Genomic DNA, 17428 nt, shown 5'->3' with positions numbered 1-17428 from the left:
GAACAAAAATGTTGTCATATGAGATCGGAGTATTAGAGACGGGAAGAACTATCTCGAAGTCTGGGGGCGAAAGATGGACTATCAATATTGAAATTTCATATTGTTTGCGAGAGAATTTGTTTGATTGATGTTGTAAAATCGTCATTTGATTTCGGCAAATCTAGCTCTACCAGTATTGGCACTGAATCAACATATTTATGCGGAGGTCTTCTCCTCTGCAACATAATGCAGATATGCGCCGAGCAACTTAGTGCCCTCGATGTAGTTCCTCCGATCTAGCTTTTCGTTGACGGAGTGTGCAGCATCAGTAGAGCTTCCCATGGGAAGCAACAACACATTCTTTCCGGTGGCTTGCTCAAAGGTCAAAGTAACAGGAATGCTATTTAATAGTCAGTCTCCATTCAAAACTAGTTATAGATATGATTTCGGGATTGGAGCCAACTTACCTTCCACCTTCACGGGTCATGTCTGGGGCAACTCCAAATACCTGTTCCACAGCCTTACTAGCGGCGGTGAAGTTCCAGTGCTTCGGACTGGCAACCCACCATTTGCCATCATGCTGCAGCGAGACATCCAATGTGTTCTTGCTGTTGAGCTTAGAAAACTCAGACTTGACATGGTCAAACACCAGTTTGTTCACATCCTCGCTTTCCATGTTCGGCACAGTTCTGATAGAAAATTTGCCTATCACCTTTGCAGGAATGACTGTCTTGGCTCCCGGGGCAGAAAATGCACCCTCAACGCCGTGGATCGACAGAGATGGGTATCTCCAGCGGGCCATCAGAGTTCGCTCCTTGTTCGGGTGAATACCGGTCTCGCTGCCAAGAGACTCGTGGAGATTTTCCATGGTATAGCTGATGCTACCATACAGAGACTTTTCCTCCTCAGTGAGTGGTGCCACAAGATCCATAAGACCAGGGATCAAGATGTTGCCTTGGGAGTCGACTAATTTCGACAGGACAGTGACCAGATCGGTCATGGGCTCGTGTGCAGAGCCACCAAAGACACCGCTGTGAAGATCTTGAGCGGGGCCTGAGATAGAAATGGAGTAGTAGTTGCAGCCGCGCAGCCCATAAGTCAAGCATGGCTTTTCGGTACCGAGCCAGTAGTTATCGGAGATGCAAACTGCATCAGTATCTTTGAAAAACTTCTTTGCCTCTTCATGAATGAAATCATCAAGACCCTCTGAGCCATACTCCTCCATTCCCTCAAAGCAACAGAGAAGGTTGACGGGCAGCTCGACGCCCGCCTTTCGGTGAGCCTCGATAACATTCAGCCAGCCAAGGACAGGACCCTTGTCATCCGTGGAACCACGGCCAAACATGCGACCCTTCTCGTCGATGGTCAACTCAAAGGGCTTAGTAGCCCAACCATCTTCCTTGAGAGCGGGCTGCACATCGTAGTGACCGTAGACCAGGATGGTGCGCTTGTTCTTGTCGTTACCATACCGCGCAATGACGACAGGGGGCAGTTCAAGATGTTCTTTGCCTGGCTGCTTGCCCAGAGGTCTTTGTTCTACCTCGGCCCCAAGAGCCTCGAGCTCAGTCGCTAAGAAATTAGCCATCTATGGTGCGCCAAGAAAAGTAATCAGTATTGATGTTATAGATTCGAGAAGCTTGACATGAAACTCACGCGAACCACATCGGGTCGATTCTCATCCTGGGCAGAGACCGAGGGGATTGCAACAGCCTTCCGGAGACCTTGAAGAATATTATAATTAGACATTGGAATGAACCGCTAACAGAGCTTGACGCTCCAAAGAAAGCAAGAAAGAAGTCGCATGGGCTCGAAGGATCAAGTACGTACGATCAATGAAAGACTCCGCCGAAGTGTCGACCCTAATAAATGATTATGCGATGAGCTATAGTTAATAGTAAGGCAGGAGAAGAAAGCATACTGCTTGAAGAAAGGTTCCAAGTGAGGTGCCATTTTGGTGTCGCTGATGTATCCGTAATATAAGCGACGAGAGTAAAGAGAAACCAAAGGTCGCCTGGCAGAAGAAACTCTAGAAAGAATAGAATGAATAGAATATCCGGGTTTGACAAGTGATGGGATATGCAGAGGAAAGAGGGGCATTTCGAAGAGGTCGAGGAGGAAGGTCTTATCACGTAATTAGCCTTACAGCCTTAACTACTATGTATATGCTCCGATTATAACCGCCCTATCATACTTCAAGCGACCGTGTACTAAAACCACTCTATTACCATATTAAATCCATCACAACGAAGTATTCCGTATTCTAGTAGTGAGTAAAGAGTAGATATCTATGATTATACTTCTAAATCATTTGTAGCCAAAGCTTACACATGGTATGCTTTCTTACAAATTATCCTCATCTCAAGGCCCTATAAATCCCGTTTTGCTTTGATAGTACTTGAAGTTTAGAACTCGGATTTTGAATTTAGATAAATTGCTATGATGATACAAGATGGTACAAGTTGATGCTAGTTTGGAATACATTGGTAACCCCCAGGAAATTTTGTACATAGAGCTGTGTGATGTTGGGTTGAAGATCCTGATCAGACAACCGCAAAGTCCAGCCCCAAAATAGATGAAAAAACAGATAACAGATAATCCAAGAAGTACCGAAAAATCATTCATCACGAGCCCAGCCCTCCCGGCGCAACTGTCGGTCTTCTCTGGCCATCCGCCGCTTCTGTCCCCATTGGGATTGAACGGCTTCTAGCACCTGCTTTTGAATATCCTTCTTCTCCTTGCTAGCTTCACAGACCATAGCAACGAAGAATGGAGAGCAACCGAAACGTTTGGCCAGTTTTTGTCGGCTCCAGATCATCGGGTCGCTCAGGCGAAGTGAGCGAATTTCTTCGATTTCGGTTGGTGTCAAATTATATTGAGGCGTTTTGTTTTCGCGTGTGCGCAAGTTTGGGAGAGCATTGACATCGATTGGAGCAGTGACAGTGCGCATTGTCCGTCGAACATCATCAACAGGCAGGAACTTGGTCGGGGTGTGATAGACCGATGGAACACTGGATGGCGGATTGTAGATGATGTGGTCTTGTTTCAGGTCTGATTTGCCGAATGAAGCATCAGGCTTGACGCGGAGACGTAGCTTAGTACGCCTGTATGAAGATTGATAGCGCTGGGAGGCTGGTGCGAGGGATTTTGTGCAAGAAGGAAGGAGAAACGGCAAAGTAACTAAGGGCCGCTTTGGGGTGACAATTGAGGTAGCCATGCTCGGATTTGTAGACTGATGAAGTAAGTCTGAGAAAGGGACTAAGAACGGTTTCAAAATCACCAAAGACAGGTATAACGGGTGGACAAATTCCGCGCAAGTAGGACATGTTGATGTTGCGGAAAGCTTGAACTTTTCTCCTTGGTCTCGTGACCTTGACCTGATTGGCTTAGAAGTGTACCACGTACATACATGTACTAGATACCTAATAAATACGCTAAATTACTCAATTAAATATGTATATAGTACTTTCGCCGTCATCACATAGTTGATCACCTGGTCATCATCTCCTTGCCATAAAGTAAGCTCTTCCTTTCATGTTCTCCTCAACCGTTTACTCCATTCATTGTGTACATCGTGAAAGCATCAGTGAAAACTACAAACAGATCCAAGTTATGGCAAATACTTTCTAGAGGCCCTAGGCCGTGCCGTTTTTCTCAGTTTCGACTTGCTGCTCCAAACGCCCTAAACAGATCCTGATTCTCTCCTATGTCATGTCGGGTCCTCAGAGTATGTCGGGTGGTCAACTGCGGCGTCCTATCACTTCAAATGACAGAGAAAGCGAGTCAATGACTGGTGCAGATGAGGTCTCTTCTTTGGACAAACCCGCTCAACTTAACATACGGGCCCCCAGGCCGGCAACTTTGACCTGGACTCAGCGAGAGGTTGAGAAGGACCACTCTACAGACTATTCCACTGAAGAAGCCAATGGCACGGGCAGTGGCCCTACCTCGCCTGTATCACCTATTATTCCCGAAGCTTTACGAACTCCAAACACCGCAGACCGACATAAATACTCGTGTAAATACCCAGCATCCCCCGTAGCGACTTCACAGCTGCCTAGGCTCCACTCTCCAGCCTCTCAGATATTCGAGCGAAGTGTCCAGGAGGACATGCTACCATTTCAGACTTCGCCATCGATCCCGGCGCATATTCGAACAGATAACTATATCCCACCCGTTCTCGAGGCATCCTCAGCTGCCATAACAAATGAGCAGCTAGACCCAGATTCGGTTGAGATTGTTACACATATAATCCACCAACATGCCGCTGCAGGCGCCACCGGTGTGTCTTCCACCGAAGAGTCTTTGGCGTCATCTGGTATTTTCGATCATGGAGGAACACTTGACTTTGATGAGGCCTCATCTACACATGGTGCACTTGACTCACCCGATGTACGGCGCCTGAGCTTTATCTCATTTGCGGACGTTGTCAATGCCGAAAATGCTGAAACTGGGGAATTTTCCTTTCGAGGGTCTCCATCCCCAATGCAGTCGCCGAATTCTTCACATGGATTAGGAACATCCCCTCCCACCAGCCCCGAGACATCTTTTCAAGGACTTGATAAGTCACCCAGTCTTGGGGCTCATGGTACTGCCGGTTCATTCTCAATGACGCAGAGCCCAGTTTCTTCCAGCTTCGGCGGAGAACTAAACGTTGAAACTATGCGCCAGGCACTGAAAAAAACCGGCAGTAGGGATGGTGTGACTAGTCAAATAGCGAGTACCTCGAACAACGATAATTCTTTGGATCGCTCTTTCTTACTTTCTCGTCCTTGATGATACTTTACGTGTTATCTCTTCTTGCCCACTTTGCGGCGATCTTATATATGGAATGGTGGGATTACCTCGGCGTTATTAATTATGACAACTCTTTGATATCTTTGTATTTCTCTCACCTCCTTTGCAGAATGCCATCGTGAATTCGCTCCCGATATGACAGGTCTCCATGAATTCCTCATTAAAATTCTGTGATTTTGGGTCCTAACACAAAAAATTATACCGTCCGATCCATTTCACTCCCTACAGACTACTTGAGCCTTACTTGCACTTTACTTTTCTATACCGCGGTGCCGTTGATGGCTACTTGAGAGTTTTTTTAGGATAGTGAAGATGTAGCACCCAAGCACCTCAACAATGACGAGGGTGTAGGCTTCTGGATTTGTGTTATCAGTTTGACAGACGGCACATCTTTCGATGGTCCTGCTTTGGTGATTCTTTTAGATAATCCGACGAATGTGGATATTCGTGATTATGTGTTATTTTTCAAGAGTCAGGGCTTTCATTACAACCATTATAATAAATCTAATCACTTTAAGATTGGTAGTAACTTTGAATGTGTTTTTAAAAATTGCTGTTTTCGCAGAAAGCGTAGTAAAGATGCCTCTGAGCATAACTAGGTAAGTAATAAGACCACCCAAAACTTGATTTGTCTATTTATTAGCCTTTTCCGCGGCATCCAGAGCCTGCTGGAACGTGGATCGTAGATCTGCAACGTCTTCCAGGCCAACGCTGACTCTGATTAGATCGGGATCAATGTCGTAAGATTTCGCCTGAGGAGGAAGTTGTTAGTTCAGAAAGATTCCTGCAAAGAATAGGGAAGCGAATCGAGTTTCAGCATGGGGAAGATGGAGAAAGCACTTACCCATTCAAGTTCACCATAATGGGCAAGGACAACATATGGAGAGCTATATAAGGATACTAGTTAGTACAGCGCGCAGAGTAAAATTCAGATTGATCGGAAACGGTAATAGCTTACCAGAGAGTAAAGTTAGTTCCAAGACTAGGGCCCTTCAACACTTCTATAGTATCATAGAAAGCAATGGTCGCTTCTTTTGAGTGAAATGTGATAGAGAAGAGACCTCCATAGCCGCCGTTAGGGGTACGAAGACTATCATAAAGGGGCCTGGTGGGACTGTATTTAGGATAGTATACCTCTTTCACTGTTAGAATGGTCAGTATAAGGAGCGATCAATCAAGCAGAAAAGTGGCTAATTACCCAGTGGAGAGTCTTTCAGCATTGCGGTAATTTCCTCGGACGTGGAGTTGATCTTATCGATTCTTGTCACAAAGTCGCGACTGTTTCGTTCCATAAAGACAGCGTCCTCTGCCCAGAAGATGTCCTCATACTCATGACTCAAGGTTTCCTTCAGTCGTCGATAGTACTGTCCATGTGGGTTGACGATTAAGCTACCTCCCATGACGTTGCTGTCCCCGCTGAAAAGCTTGGTCAAGCTGCTGACGGCGATGTCGGCATAAGGAAGAACATTGATATTGAGGAAGTTGCTAATGGTCTCATCCGCGACCACAGCAAAATCGTACTGATCTGCCAGGGAGCGTATGCGTACCAAATCTGGAGTCCTAAGTAGGGGGTTTCCCGGGGCCTCAGTGAAAAGCCCAAGGAATCGTTCGCCGTTCTTCAGTCGTGCTTCGAGATCATCTAAATCTTCAGAGGAGCCATGGCCATAAAATAAACACCCAGGGCCCCATTTCTCGAGAATTTTCAATGTATCTGTATATGGGAATCCAAAACAAATGCTCTTAAGAGGACCCCGCGCGCTCAACAAGGTTTGGTGCGAGGAAAAAATGGAACTCATACCAGTGGGGAAAAGGTAAACATCATCTTCCGAGACACCAGCAATGCGGCCTTCTGATGTTGCGGTTTCTAAGGCCTCGGGAAGCTCCACATCAGCGGTCAATACACCAGCAATACGTCTCCGAACAGCAATCTTTGCCTTGTTTGCGTAAGAAGTACTCAAGTTTCGGCCAAACCTCTCCTCAATAAACTGAGCGTAGTCTCGTCCATCTTCAATGCCGTCGGTTGCAGAAGGGGTGTCTGGCGATGAGGGGGTCGAGGGGCCACGCGAAGTTCCATTCACAGATCCCTTGCCTCGATACCTCCGAGGGCCCTTGCATGGACGCTGAGTGTCTAAGTCGATGGTCGTGGTACTATTTTCCTCTACCAGAAAACCATCCTGCAGAGCACGCATGCAGAACTCACCCCGTCGACTGGATATACCACACCCAGAGTGCTGCCAAACCTGCTTGGCAATGGAAGCAAGATCTTTTGGATAAATCACACATACTAAGGAGGATTTGACTGAGGTCGAACCGGCTTCGGTATTCGGAGAGGGAATGAAGTTCACGATCCGGATCTTTTGTGACTGGTCTTCGGGGATCTTGGACACCATAAAAGAATGGCAGATACGCGCAGTTTTGAGGGATGCGAAGAGAGTTGCCGCTTCTGACTCCGGGTTACCAACACGACGGACAATCTCTTGGGCGAGCTTTTGGATTCCAAGATGCACGAAGAACCGGGGATAACCGGATTGCATCTTGCTTACCACCCAGGCTTCTCCTTCTTCGTAACCGATGTTGGATTTCCATGTGGGTAGTGAGACACTAACAGCCTTTATATTGAATTAGTAAATTTCAATTCGATTACGTTTTGTAGTGTCCTGCAATTGTGAAAAGAAGCATGGAGGGGTACACGGCGGGGAGCTGCAAAACGACATACATGATCAGTGTTTGGAGGCACTGAGCCTCCGAGGACTTGATTCATTGTATGCGATAATAATGACACTAGAAAGAGAGAGGAGAGAGATAAATTAATTGAACAATTGAGAAATCAATGAATGTGGAAGAGAGTAAGTGATCCTGTTCGAGTCATAAAAATAATTTAGTTGCGACTTCGGCGATGGAATAGCTAGCAAGTGCCGAGTACTTTAAAGGAACCTGACATATAGTGGAAAAATATACTACAAATCATGTACTCTATAAGTACTAAGGAGAATTCTGACAGTATTGATGTAATTAATACAGTATCGTTGTCACGATATCCGTCCGTTATCGCCAGAAAAAAAAATGAGATTATCGAAAGCTTTTTTCGTCTACACATCTTCACTCCCTCCCAGCTTGTACTAGACACCTAACATCACGATGTCGACACATACTGTGAAAAGAAGGAAGCTCAGTCCCTCACCTACATGTCCTAATTTATCTTCTCAGACTCAGCTACCGACAGCTACCACCCCGTTAAGCTTGAATGTTGGTCGCAAAGATGAGCATTCAACAAAGAGCCACTCAGGTCGTAAAGGAAAGGGAGATGGTTCGGCTGAACTTGCAATGGCTAGTGGATTTTATAAATCCAATTTTTTCAAGTTGCAGATGGACGAGTTGCTCGGTGGACTGAGACTGGACTATGATGGACGAATCTCGAAGATCCAGGACACTCTACACAAATTGAAGGAGACCATCGAAAGTCTCCCTGATCGATCACCGAAGTCTATCTCCGAAGCTGAAACAGAGCTGCGTACAGGGTCTGAGATCGTGGTTCCATGGCCAGAACCGCGACCGGCTAAGGATACCAAATACACCCTGTCGTATGCGAAGCCATCAAATATCAACGTGGTGGGGAGCTTTGCTTTGAAAAATGGAGCGAAGACAGCAGAATCTCGTTCAGTCGATCTAGCAGTGACTATGCCCTGCTCAATTTTCCAGGAGAAAGATTATGTGAACTACCGATTTTTCCACAAGAGAGCGTACTATATCGCTTGCTTGGCGGCTGGCATTCAAGAGCCGATGAATGCCCTTGGCTTAGACACCAAATTTACCTTCCAAGATGGAGACAGTCTTCGTCCTATCATCTTATTGGAGTCTCGCCTTGCCTCGAAATCCGATTCGAGCAAATCAAGATCACAGATTCGCATCCTGACCGCTATCGAACCGACCCTGTTCCCGATCACACGGACACTGCCAACCAAGAGCAACATTCGACAAGGCTCTTCCGTTGATAAATCGGAGACTGGCGAGCCGACTCCTTACTACAACGCGTCTCTTCGGTCCGAGGCCGCTGTCTCTCTATACCACAAGTTTCTCTATTCGGCCTCTCAAAAATGCGAATCCTTCCGAGATGCGTGTATCTTGGGACGCATCTGGCTCCAGCAACGAGGGATGAGTACATCTTTCCAAAATGGAGGTTTTGGGGGGTTCGAGTGGACGACACTTGTGTCGCTCCTGTTTGAAGGTGGCGGGCCCACTGGACAACCGATTCTTCTGCGGTCTTACAGCAGTTATCAAATTTTCAAAGCAACGCTGCAATTCCTTGCTGGTAGAGATTTGACAATTCCTCTTCTACTTTTCGCCACAGACATCGCCGTTACTGATGGCGGACCTGTTCTATACGATGGCCGCAGAGGTTTGAACCTGCTCTACAAGATGACTTCGTGGTCCTATGCATCCCTTCGAAAAGAGGCGACTGTCACTCTCAAGATGCTGAATGAGTCGCGTGAAGACAATTTCGACAAAGTTTTCATTGTGAAGGTCGACGAGCCAGCGTTGAGATTCGACCGCCTCCTTTCTTTACCTAAGGCGTTCAATGGCGATACAATCCGAGCTCTTCGCGATCAAAATGCATTGTTCACTACACTTTCGAGGGCCCTCGGGGACCGCGTCAAACTCATTTCTTTTTCAAGCCAATGTGCTGGCTCTTGGTCTATCCGCTCGAAAGCCATGAACAAGAAAGCAAGCCATGGTCTATCTGTGGGACTTTTGCTTGATGCTAACCATGTATCTCGTGTGGTTGACCACGGTCCGCCTGCAGAGGAGAAGGAGGAGGCAGCATCATTCCGAGAATTCTGGGGTGAGAAGTCGGAACTCCGACGTTTCAAAGATGGTAATATTCTGGAGAGTCTTGCATGGTCCGATCAGCCCTCGGATGGCTCTGTTGTGCACCAGATTATTGCTTACACGCTCCATCGGCATTTCAAGGTTACCGAGGAAGACTTCCTATTTGCTGGTGATGCGTACGATGATAAGCTATTCGATAAAGGGGATGGAATTGTGTTATATTCCAGCTCTCATTTCCAGTCAATTAACGAGGCCTTCAGTGACTTAGAAAGATCGATTGGGAACATGGAGGAGGTCCCTCTAACCATCCGGCACCTCGCTCCAGCCAGCTCATTGCTCAGATATACCGCCCTCAGAGTGCATAGCGCAGGTGGAGTCAATGAACCGGCTGATATTGTCCTTCAATTTGAAAGCTCGTCTAAGTGGCCCGATGATTTTGCCGCTATCCAAATGACGAAAGCCGCTTTTCTGCTGAAGATTGGAGACTCATTGGAATCATCAGGTGCCGCTTCGTCGTGCCGTGTCGGCCTGGAAAACGAATCAAGCAAGGTGCTCAACAATACTTATCTGGATATCGTCCACACCTCTGGTTTCATTTTCCGCTTAAGAATTCATCATGACCGCGAGCAGACGCTTCTGGAACGCCAGCTGAAAGATAAAACTGTCAGCCCTCGGGAAAGGGAAGAAGTTGCTTATGCGCTCTTCACATACAAAAAGTATTTCGTGCAAACTCCTCGTTTGACTCAAGCGCTTCGCAGCCTCTGCACTCGCATGCCTCTGCTCTCGTCTACAATCCGTCTGGTCAAGCACTGGTTTAGCTCGCATCTCTTCTCGGCTCAAATCTGTGACGAATTAATCGAGCTTCTAACGATCCGAACGTTCACACAACCGTACCCTTGGGATTGCCCTGCTAGTGTCATGACTGGATTCCTGCGAACACTCCACTTCCTGTCTCGTTGGGATTGGCAGCAAGAACCCTTCGTCGTCGATCTGAGCGGAGACCTGAACCCTCAGATCACCGAGACAATTCGCACTCGGTTCGCTGCTTGGCGTAACATTGACCCTGCAATGAACACTCTTGCTCTCTTCGTTGCCTCAGATGTTGACACTGATGGAGTCACCTGGACCCAATATGAGATGCCCTCCAAGGTCGTGGCTGGCCGCATGTCTGCATTGGCAAAAGCAGCTGTGAATCTGATTAGAAGAGATAGCGGTGATTTGGATGTGTCTGATCTTTTTCAGACCTCACTTGCACCGTATGATTTTGTCATCAATCTTCGCTCGAAGATCCAAGGTGACCTTTCTGCACCAGTGTCCAAATATAAGAACCTGGTCGAGAGCGGGTTTGGTCGCGCTGGCAAGATCGCAGCCGTAAAGGCGTTTGTCCAAGATGTCCAAGCATGCTACAATCAAAGTCTCTTACTCTTCTACGGGGATGAGCGCTGTGGAGTAATTGCTGGTCTGTGGAATCCGCAAACGCTGAAGCCTCGTAGTTGGAACCTCAAGACGGCGTTCTCCACCGCGCCAGCCGAGTCCCAGGAGGGGCAAGACCAGGTTATGATAAACCAGCCAGCGATCCTGAATGAGATTGCCCGTCTGGGCGAAGGTCTCATCGAAACTATTGATAACTACAGACAGAAGGCATAGAAAAGCTTAGGGAATTTATCTGAATTAGATTTTGAAAATCCTCCTGGCGAATGAATGTACATTACCTGCTAGCGCCGCTGCAATGCAATCTTTCCAAACTATCAAATAAAAAGAAATAAAAACGAAAGCAAAAGCAAAAAAGCAGTACCAGCACCAACCAAGCCAGATGAGAATATGATCATTTATCAATCATGAAGCTCCCCGGTCCGACTTGCCTGTCGGCACTTGCGAGGAAAAAGAGCAGAATTTGTCCTTAATCGCCACGACCTCGTAGGTGCCCTCGTCGGACGTTTTGATGCTCTTGCGGTGTTCGTAAGAGATATCATGCTTGATGTCAAGGACCTCTGACTTCTTGCCCTTGCGGGCATTGGAGCTTCTAATGTAGCTGCAGAATTGTTAGTAACCTTGTAAAGAGACCAAAAGGGATGAACCAGGGTAACTTACGTGAATTCAAATGGCGGTGTTCCCCAGAATTCGAAGTGAAGCTCAGCCTCTCCACCTTCGTGGATGTCCACTACTGAAACCTGCCCCTGGCTGATGCGCACACTTGGCATTTCATGGATTATTTTAGTGATATCCTTGTGGGCCTTGCACTTTCCACTGGCCCCATCACCGACAGCAGTGATGGTGAATTGTCCAGGGCGTTCAGCAATGCGGCGGAAGTTAGTGTTCTGCGAATGAGCCTTGCGCTGAGCGCCGTCAAAGGTATAGAAAACCTCGAAGGGGGCATGTCCCGATAGGGAGAACGAAAGTCTTTCACCCACGCAGTAATCAACCTTAGACTCAAGTGGAATTATGGTAGGCACATCAGAAACGGATACCCGAACAGAGGAGGCATCGAATTCAGTAGTCCTTTGACAGCCGCGCGAGTCACGGACCTTGTGAATGCTGACCACATGTTGGCCAAGGTCGAGATAGCGGCGAGGGAGAGGCAAGTTGTGGCGGTTTGAGTTGATCTTAGGGATGGAGACAATTTCTGGTTTGGCATTCGAATGGTGCTTGATGGTGACCTCTAAGGAAAATGGCGGAAGACCTTCGAGGGTAATAGGAATGGTCTCCTCGCCGCTCACATCTTCCTTGCAGAAGCCGTAGATGTGGCCGGGTGAATCAAACCGGGCAGTTGGGAGCGAGTTGACCTTCTGTGTCACGACCAGAGAACTACTCTTGGGGTCATTATCATAGAGATTATCGCCGATCTCCGTAAATTTGTACGTGTATAGACCAGGCTCAGAAGTATCCATCTCCGCAGAAGCGACGTTGAGAGCAGTTCTCAGCTTGTGTGAACGTGCCGATGACGCTCCTCGGTCTGACTTTCGCCGTTGCTCGTATTCAATAGTAAATGGAGGGTTACCAGTGAGACGGAGCTCAAGACTGTCATCATCACCTTGGCAAACCTCAGGTTTCATGTATTGGCTGCCAGGCCCAACAGGCGAGCCATCCACTGCTGCAATGTGAGGCCGAGGAATCCATGATACTTCGAAATTCTTGGTAGATTGATCCACAGATCCAGAGCAAGAGTTGTCAATTACTTCAACAAGCTCATAGAGACCTTCACGATCCACAGTCAAATCGCCGTTCTCATCCCAGAAAGTTTTCTGGAGAGGTGCAGTGTCGAGGTCGACGTTCTTGTACTTGACAAGCCATGGTCGCTCACCACTCAACCTCAATGGAATTTCAATCCTCGTCCCTTGCAAAGCAGATACACTCCTCTTCTTGTCGATCTGACCGAATCCAACATGGGGTGGTTTTGACCGGGCGAAAATGTGCAGTGTATCCTTCAGCGTCTGCTTACACTTCGACTTGTCCGTGATACTCGTCAATGCGAGGGTATATTCCCCACCGTTCACAAGTTTGTTCGTGGTGATAGTAGCCAGCCCGGCACCCGATTTCAGTACATGCTTCGTTCTCTTGCCATTATGGAAGAGCTCATATTGCAAAGTCCACGGAGCTTCACCTTGGAAAGCTACATCCACCGAGATAGATTCACCAAAGCAGGCCTTGCGTGTTTCGGTAGAACCGAGGAAATGAGCGCCAGCCGGTGGCTTGACATCCTGTTCCAAAACTTCTACCTTATCTTTCAGGGATCGCGGAGAGTAGACGGCATCTTCAATATCCAAGAAGCGGTAACGGTAAAATCCTGCTTCCTTGGGAGTAAAATCTAGTTGATGCCGGAGGCCATCTATTCGGAGAGTCTCTGTAGATGCTCCTTTCGAGTTCTCGACACTGTAGCGGAGACGGAATGGCGGGGAGCCTGTTAAATCCAGGTCAACAAGCAAGCCAACCGCATTATTTGCACAGCGATCAAAGGTTTTCTCGGCTTTGATGGAAAGCTCCGGTTCAGGAGGGTTGTGTAGGTAGCAAGACGAGGGCTCCAAAACTTCACCCGGGCAAAATTGGCTGGACACTGATGTCAAAGTGTACCATCCTGGTTCTTTGATGGCTGACTTTTGATCCAAACTTTTAAGAGAGACTGTTTTAGTTTCTTTCGATGCCTCACCATCCTTCTGCGCAGCATCGGTACCACTAAAGGAGTAAACAACTGTAAAGGGACCATCATTCGCATAGCCATTTCCAACCTTCTGGAAATCAACCGGTAAATCAACACTATCGCCTCGAGCAACCTCCAGCGGTCGTTGATCGCTGCAACCCGAAAAGGACGCTTGTGGGCGTTCGTGAATTGAGAACTGATGCCACTGAGACAGAGACTTGGTAGAGGGCCGTTCCCCGTCTTCAAAGATGGCAGAATAGTTCGCAACATTGCCACAAGCATCATGGACTTCTTCTATGGCATAGAACCATTCTCCACCCACGTTCATTGATTCGTTCAATGGGACTTCGATTTTCTGGGCCTGGGCCCACGAGATGTCCGGCTGGTTGATACTGAACAGAGCACCGCTAGGCTTCTGGCTTAACAATGGAGAGCGCAAATTATCTGGCTGAATTTTTTGGAACGAAAAACCACGGTCTTGGTGGTTCACCTGACGACTGTACTTGATTTTCAAAGGGGGCGTGCCTTCGACCTCGAGCAGCAAATCCGAGAGTTCTCCTTTGCATTTATTTGTATGTGAGTTTTTGATCAAAGCACGAGGGCAGGTCACCACCAGAGTGTCAGATATTCGGGTACGGACATCCAACTGAGATTCATCTACCACTCGTTGCAGACGATAGATACCAGTCTTCTTGATCGGAACAAAGAGATCTCGATAAGGGACCGGATCTAGGGTCGTATGTCTCTTTTCAGACTGACGCTTGATCTGTTTCAATTGTTTGGAGGGAATAGTTATTGTTTCGTTTTCGCCAGTGTTGAGGTCGAGACGCAGCACTTCGATGAGAATTGGGTCGGTCTGGTTCACTCGAATCGGAAGGTTCACGATGTTGGTCTGAGAATCAAGGCAGAGCGCCTCTCGCTCCGGATTGAGAACCGCAGATCTTTTCCACAGGTTAGCTAAAGAGCTCGATAGAGATAAATGTGCCCAAGAGACCGGTAACTCACCCTTCAGGTAAAATATGCACGATCTGTTTTCCTAGAATCAAGGAGGCATTGTGGATAATATCACCAGGTTTAACCTTGCGTTCGGAGATGGAGAGTTCGCGATCATAAGCAACCTTGACAAATCCAGCAAGCCATGCACCAAGTGGGATCTGGCCCTGTTAGTGAAGGTGTTTTCGAAAAAGAAACAAATAGGCAATTTTTGAAAGAAGTCGTACCGGAATTCGGAACATCAAGAAGATATTTCCAACCATATGCAACAGGAACAATGCTAGCGTAGTTGGGAATGCCCACTCGAGCCATGGTATGCGCAGAGCTTGCAGGCCGAATAGGAAAATCCCATCCACCATCACCCATTTCAGAAAGAGCCAGGTGGAGTCCAATTCATCGGATGCAGTCCAGGATTCATAAACTCGCAATGCATTGATCAGGACGTAGAAGGCCACCACGTAACGTCGTTGTGAGGGCGCATCAATCAAGTCAACAGACACGAGAGGCGTAGGAGTCTGAAGCTGGACTGGCGCCTTTACAGGCGATTTAGAAGGTGATCTCCTCTCACGAAAATCTCGAGATTGGGATCGATTAGGGGTCTCAAACAGCTTCCTTCTTCTTGGAGCTGTCTGAGGTGTCTGAGGGAAAGCAGACGTAAGGCGGGGAGTGCCGTTCATGGCATGCTGTGGTCGCGGGGGCGCTGGAGAATGGGAGGAATGGGAAAGGTGGTCGGTAAATCTTCAGAAGCTGAAGCTGACGAAAGTGTTGAGTGGAATCAAATTGGAGAGGTGAGAGCTGGTGAGTTAAACGAAGAAGATAAAAACAAAAAAGTTGGAGTTTCCCAGACGCGGTAAGCGCGCGTCGAAGCTCGGCAAGTCAGCGAGGCTACTCTATGTAATACACATTCTATGTCTTGTCTCTTCTTTTCCCACCCCATGAATCGCCTTTCGTCTCTCTACATTCTCCGAGAGGCTTGCATCTTATAAACACACCATGGCTCCACGGACCAAAAGAAAACGCTATGATGAATATGACTTCCAACCTGCAACGAAACTGGAGAAAGAGAGCTGGAATGGGTTCTGTGAAATCGAGTCAGAGCCAGTATGTGTACATCCTGGCTCTTTCATCTCTCTAAATTATAACACTCACTACTTCCAGGCTTTATTCAATGTCATGCTTCGAGAATTTGGAGTGAAAGGTGTCAAGGTCCAAGAGGTGGTATCTTTGGATGAAGAGATGATGGCTTTTCTCAAGTACAAAATCAATATTTGATGAAACTGCAACGTAGAAGCTAATCACACTTACTATAGCAAACCGATTTACGGCTTGATTTTCCTTTTCCGTTGGCAGGCAGACGATCCTAAGAAGCAAGAAGCCAGCTGCCCAGAGGGGATCTGGTTCGCTAATCAGGTTTGGAACAATCTTTTGGATATATCAAATCATGACTGACAGCTATACAGACAGCTAGCAATGCCTGTGCAAGTGTGGCGCTGCTGAACATTGTCAATAATATTCCCGACATCGACCTGGGAGAAAAGCTGCAGCATTTTAAAGAATTCACCATGCCATTTACCCCAGCCTTACGAGGAGATGCGATCAACAACTTTGAGTTTGTCAAGCGAGTGCATAACTCATTTGCTCGGTATGCCTGCTCCATTCCTTTGCTGTGCTGGCGGACTAACCTTCGTGATAGAAAAATGGACATCTTGAATTCGGATCTTCAACTCAAATATGAGGCAACTTCTAAAAAGTCAACCAAGAAAGGAGAAATAGATGATTCAGACTCTTTCCACTTTATTGCGTTTATGCCGAGTATGGGCCAAGTATGGAAGTTCGATGGCCTGGACCGCCAACCTCAAGCACTTGGTAAGTCTCCTTGCTGTGTCATTCACTATACATATTTTACTGACTGTTATAGGTGAATACTTCAAGGGCGACTGGCTCGAGATTGCCAAACCAAATATCCTCGACCGCATGGCTGCATATGAGGAAGATCAGATTGAATTTTCCATCTTAGGATTGGTACAAGATCCTTTAACTGATTTGATCCAACAATTGGCGGTCAATGTGAAGAGGTTGGAGATCGTGAATGGCCAACTTAAGCACTCTGGACCTGAATTTGAATCCATGCTCTCTGAGCCTAACGACACCGTGATGGGGCCTGACCTATCATTCGAACTTACCCGCACAGCCATTGATTTGGCAATTTCTCCTTCAACATTACCAATTCATTCAACGGAACAGCTTCTAAAGGATTGGCAAAAACTCCGTGATGATCAACGGCAGTTGAGGATCCGCATTCGAGAGGAGCAACAATTACACCGTGCAGATGAAGATCATGCGACGGGACGACGGTATGACTATGGACCTGCTGTACGGACTTGGCTGCAATTTCTAGCCCGCAAACGGCAACTAGCAGATTTACTTCAAATGAGGCAATGATCAAAAACTGAATCTGATAGACCCTCGTGGCTCACTGATTGGCTACTAACACCTTAAGTCTTTCGTAATACAAATGTCTTATCAGCACTGTTACAAGTATACTACAAAATTACCATTACAGGACTTTGTATTGTATTAGAGGTATATCAATTGAAATAAACTAGCCACTAGTAACTACTACAGCTAAATAACTATGGAGTACTTCGTACTCCGTTCATACTCCGTGATCCAACCAACCACTTGGCCCCACTGGGGCAA

At 47.2% G+C, this 17428-nt stretch overlaps 7 protein-coding genes across 7 annotated transcripts; 3 read left to right on the top strand and 4 right to left on the bottom strand.

Moving 5' to 3' along the window:
• Positions 1-195: 195 nt before the first annotated feature.
• Positions 196-2100, bottom strand: N7495_009823 (M20 family dipeptidase; the record flags this gene model as incomplete). The annotated part of the gene is made up of 5 exons (XM_057212474.1): positions 196-379; positions 447-1564; positions 1633-1700; positions 1807-1838; positions 1898-2100. Coding segments are annotated over 5 exons (1605 nt in total), but the record flags the coding sequence as incomplete, so codon positions are not given.
• A 493-nt stretch (positions 2101-2593) lies between these two features.
• On the bottom strand, positions 2594-3193 carry N7495_009822 (mitochondrial 54S ribosomal protein mL58; the record flags this gene model as incomplete). The annotated part of the gene is made up of 1 exon (XM_057212473.1): positions 2594-3193. One exon carries the CDS (start codon positions 3191-3193, stop codon positions 2594-2596), a length of 600 nt encoding a protein of 199 aa, XP_057059336.1.
• Positions 3194-3762: 569 nt separating this feature from the next.
• Positions 3763-4752, top strand: N7495_009821 (uncharacterized protein; the record flags this gene model as incomplete). Its single annotated transcript, XM_057212472.1, has 1 exon — positions 3763-4752. The coding sequence occupies one exon, from the start codon at positions 3763-3765 to the stop codon at positions 4750-4752; it is 990 nt and encodes a 329-aa protein (XP_057059335.1).
• A 653-nt stretch (positions 4753-5405) lies between these two features.
• Positions 5406-7534, bottom strand: N7495_009820 (cystathionine gamma-synthase; the record flags this gene model as incomplete). The annotated part of the gene is made up of 5 exons (XM_057212471.1): positions 5406-5525; positions 5618-5660; positions 5732-5915; positions 5972-7382; positions 7490-7534. 5 exons carry the CDS (start codon positions 7532-7534, stop codon positions 5406-5408), a joined length of 1803 nt encoding a protein of 600 aa, XP_057059334.1.
• Positions 7535-7911: 377 nt separating this feature from the next.
• Positions 7912-11247, top strand: N7495_009819 (rRNA-processing protein UTP22; the record flags this gene model as incomplete). The annotated part of the gene is made up of 1 exon (XM_057212470.1): positions 7912-11247. The coding sequence occupies one exon, from the start codon at positions 7912-7914 to the stop codon at positions 11245-11247; it is 3336 nt and encodes a 1111-aa protein (XP_057059333.1).
• A 189-nt stretch (positions 11248-11436) lies between these two features.
• Positions 11437-15405, bottom strand: N7495_009818 (uncharacterized protein; the record flags this gene model as incomplete). Its single annotated transcript, XM_057212469.1, has 4 exons — positions 11437-11632; positions 11692-14676; positions 14741-14889; positions 14956-15405. 4 exons carry the CDS (start codon positions 15403-15405, stop codon positions 11437-11439), a joined length of 3780 nt encoding a protein of 1259 aa, XP_057059332.1.
• A 316-nt stretch (positions 15406-15721) lies between these two features.
• N7495_009817 (ubiquitin C-terminal hydrolase 37) lies at positions 15722-17170 on the top strand (the record flags this gene model as incomplete). Its single annotated transcript, XM_057212468.1, has 5 exons — positions 15722-15829; positions 15887-15981; positions 16039-16138; positions 16189-16594; positions 16647-17170. 5 exons carry the CDS (start codon positions 15722-15724, stop codon positions 17168-17170), a joined length of 1233 nt encoding a protein of 410 aa, XP_057059331.1.
• Between the last annotated feature and the right edge of the window lie 258 nt (positions 17171-17428).

This window comes from Penicillium taxi (genome assembly GCF_028828555.1).
Source record: "Penicillium taxi strain IBT 34144 chromosome Unknown utg000006l_segment0_segment0, whole genome shotgun sequence".
Taxonomy (NCBI): domain Eukaryota; kingdom Fungi; phylum Ascomycota; class Eurotiomycetes; order Eurotiales; family Aspergillaceae; genus Penicillium; species Penicillium taxi.
Note: the sequence above shows the minus strand (reverse complement) of the source record. Positions and strands in the feature narration are given on the sequence as shown.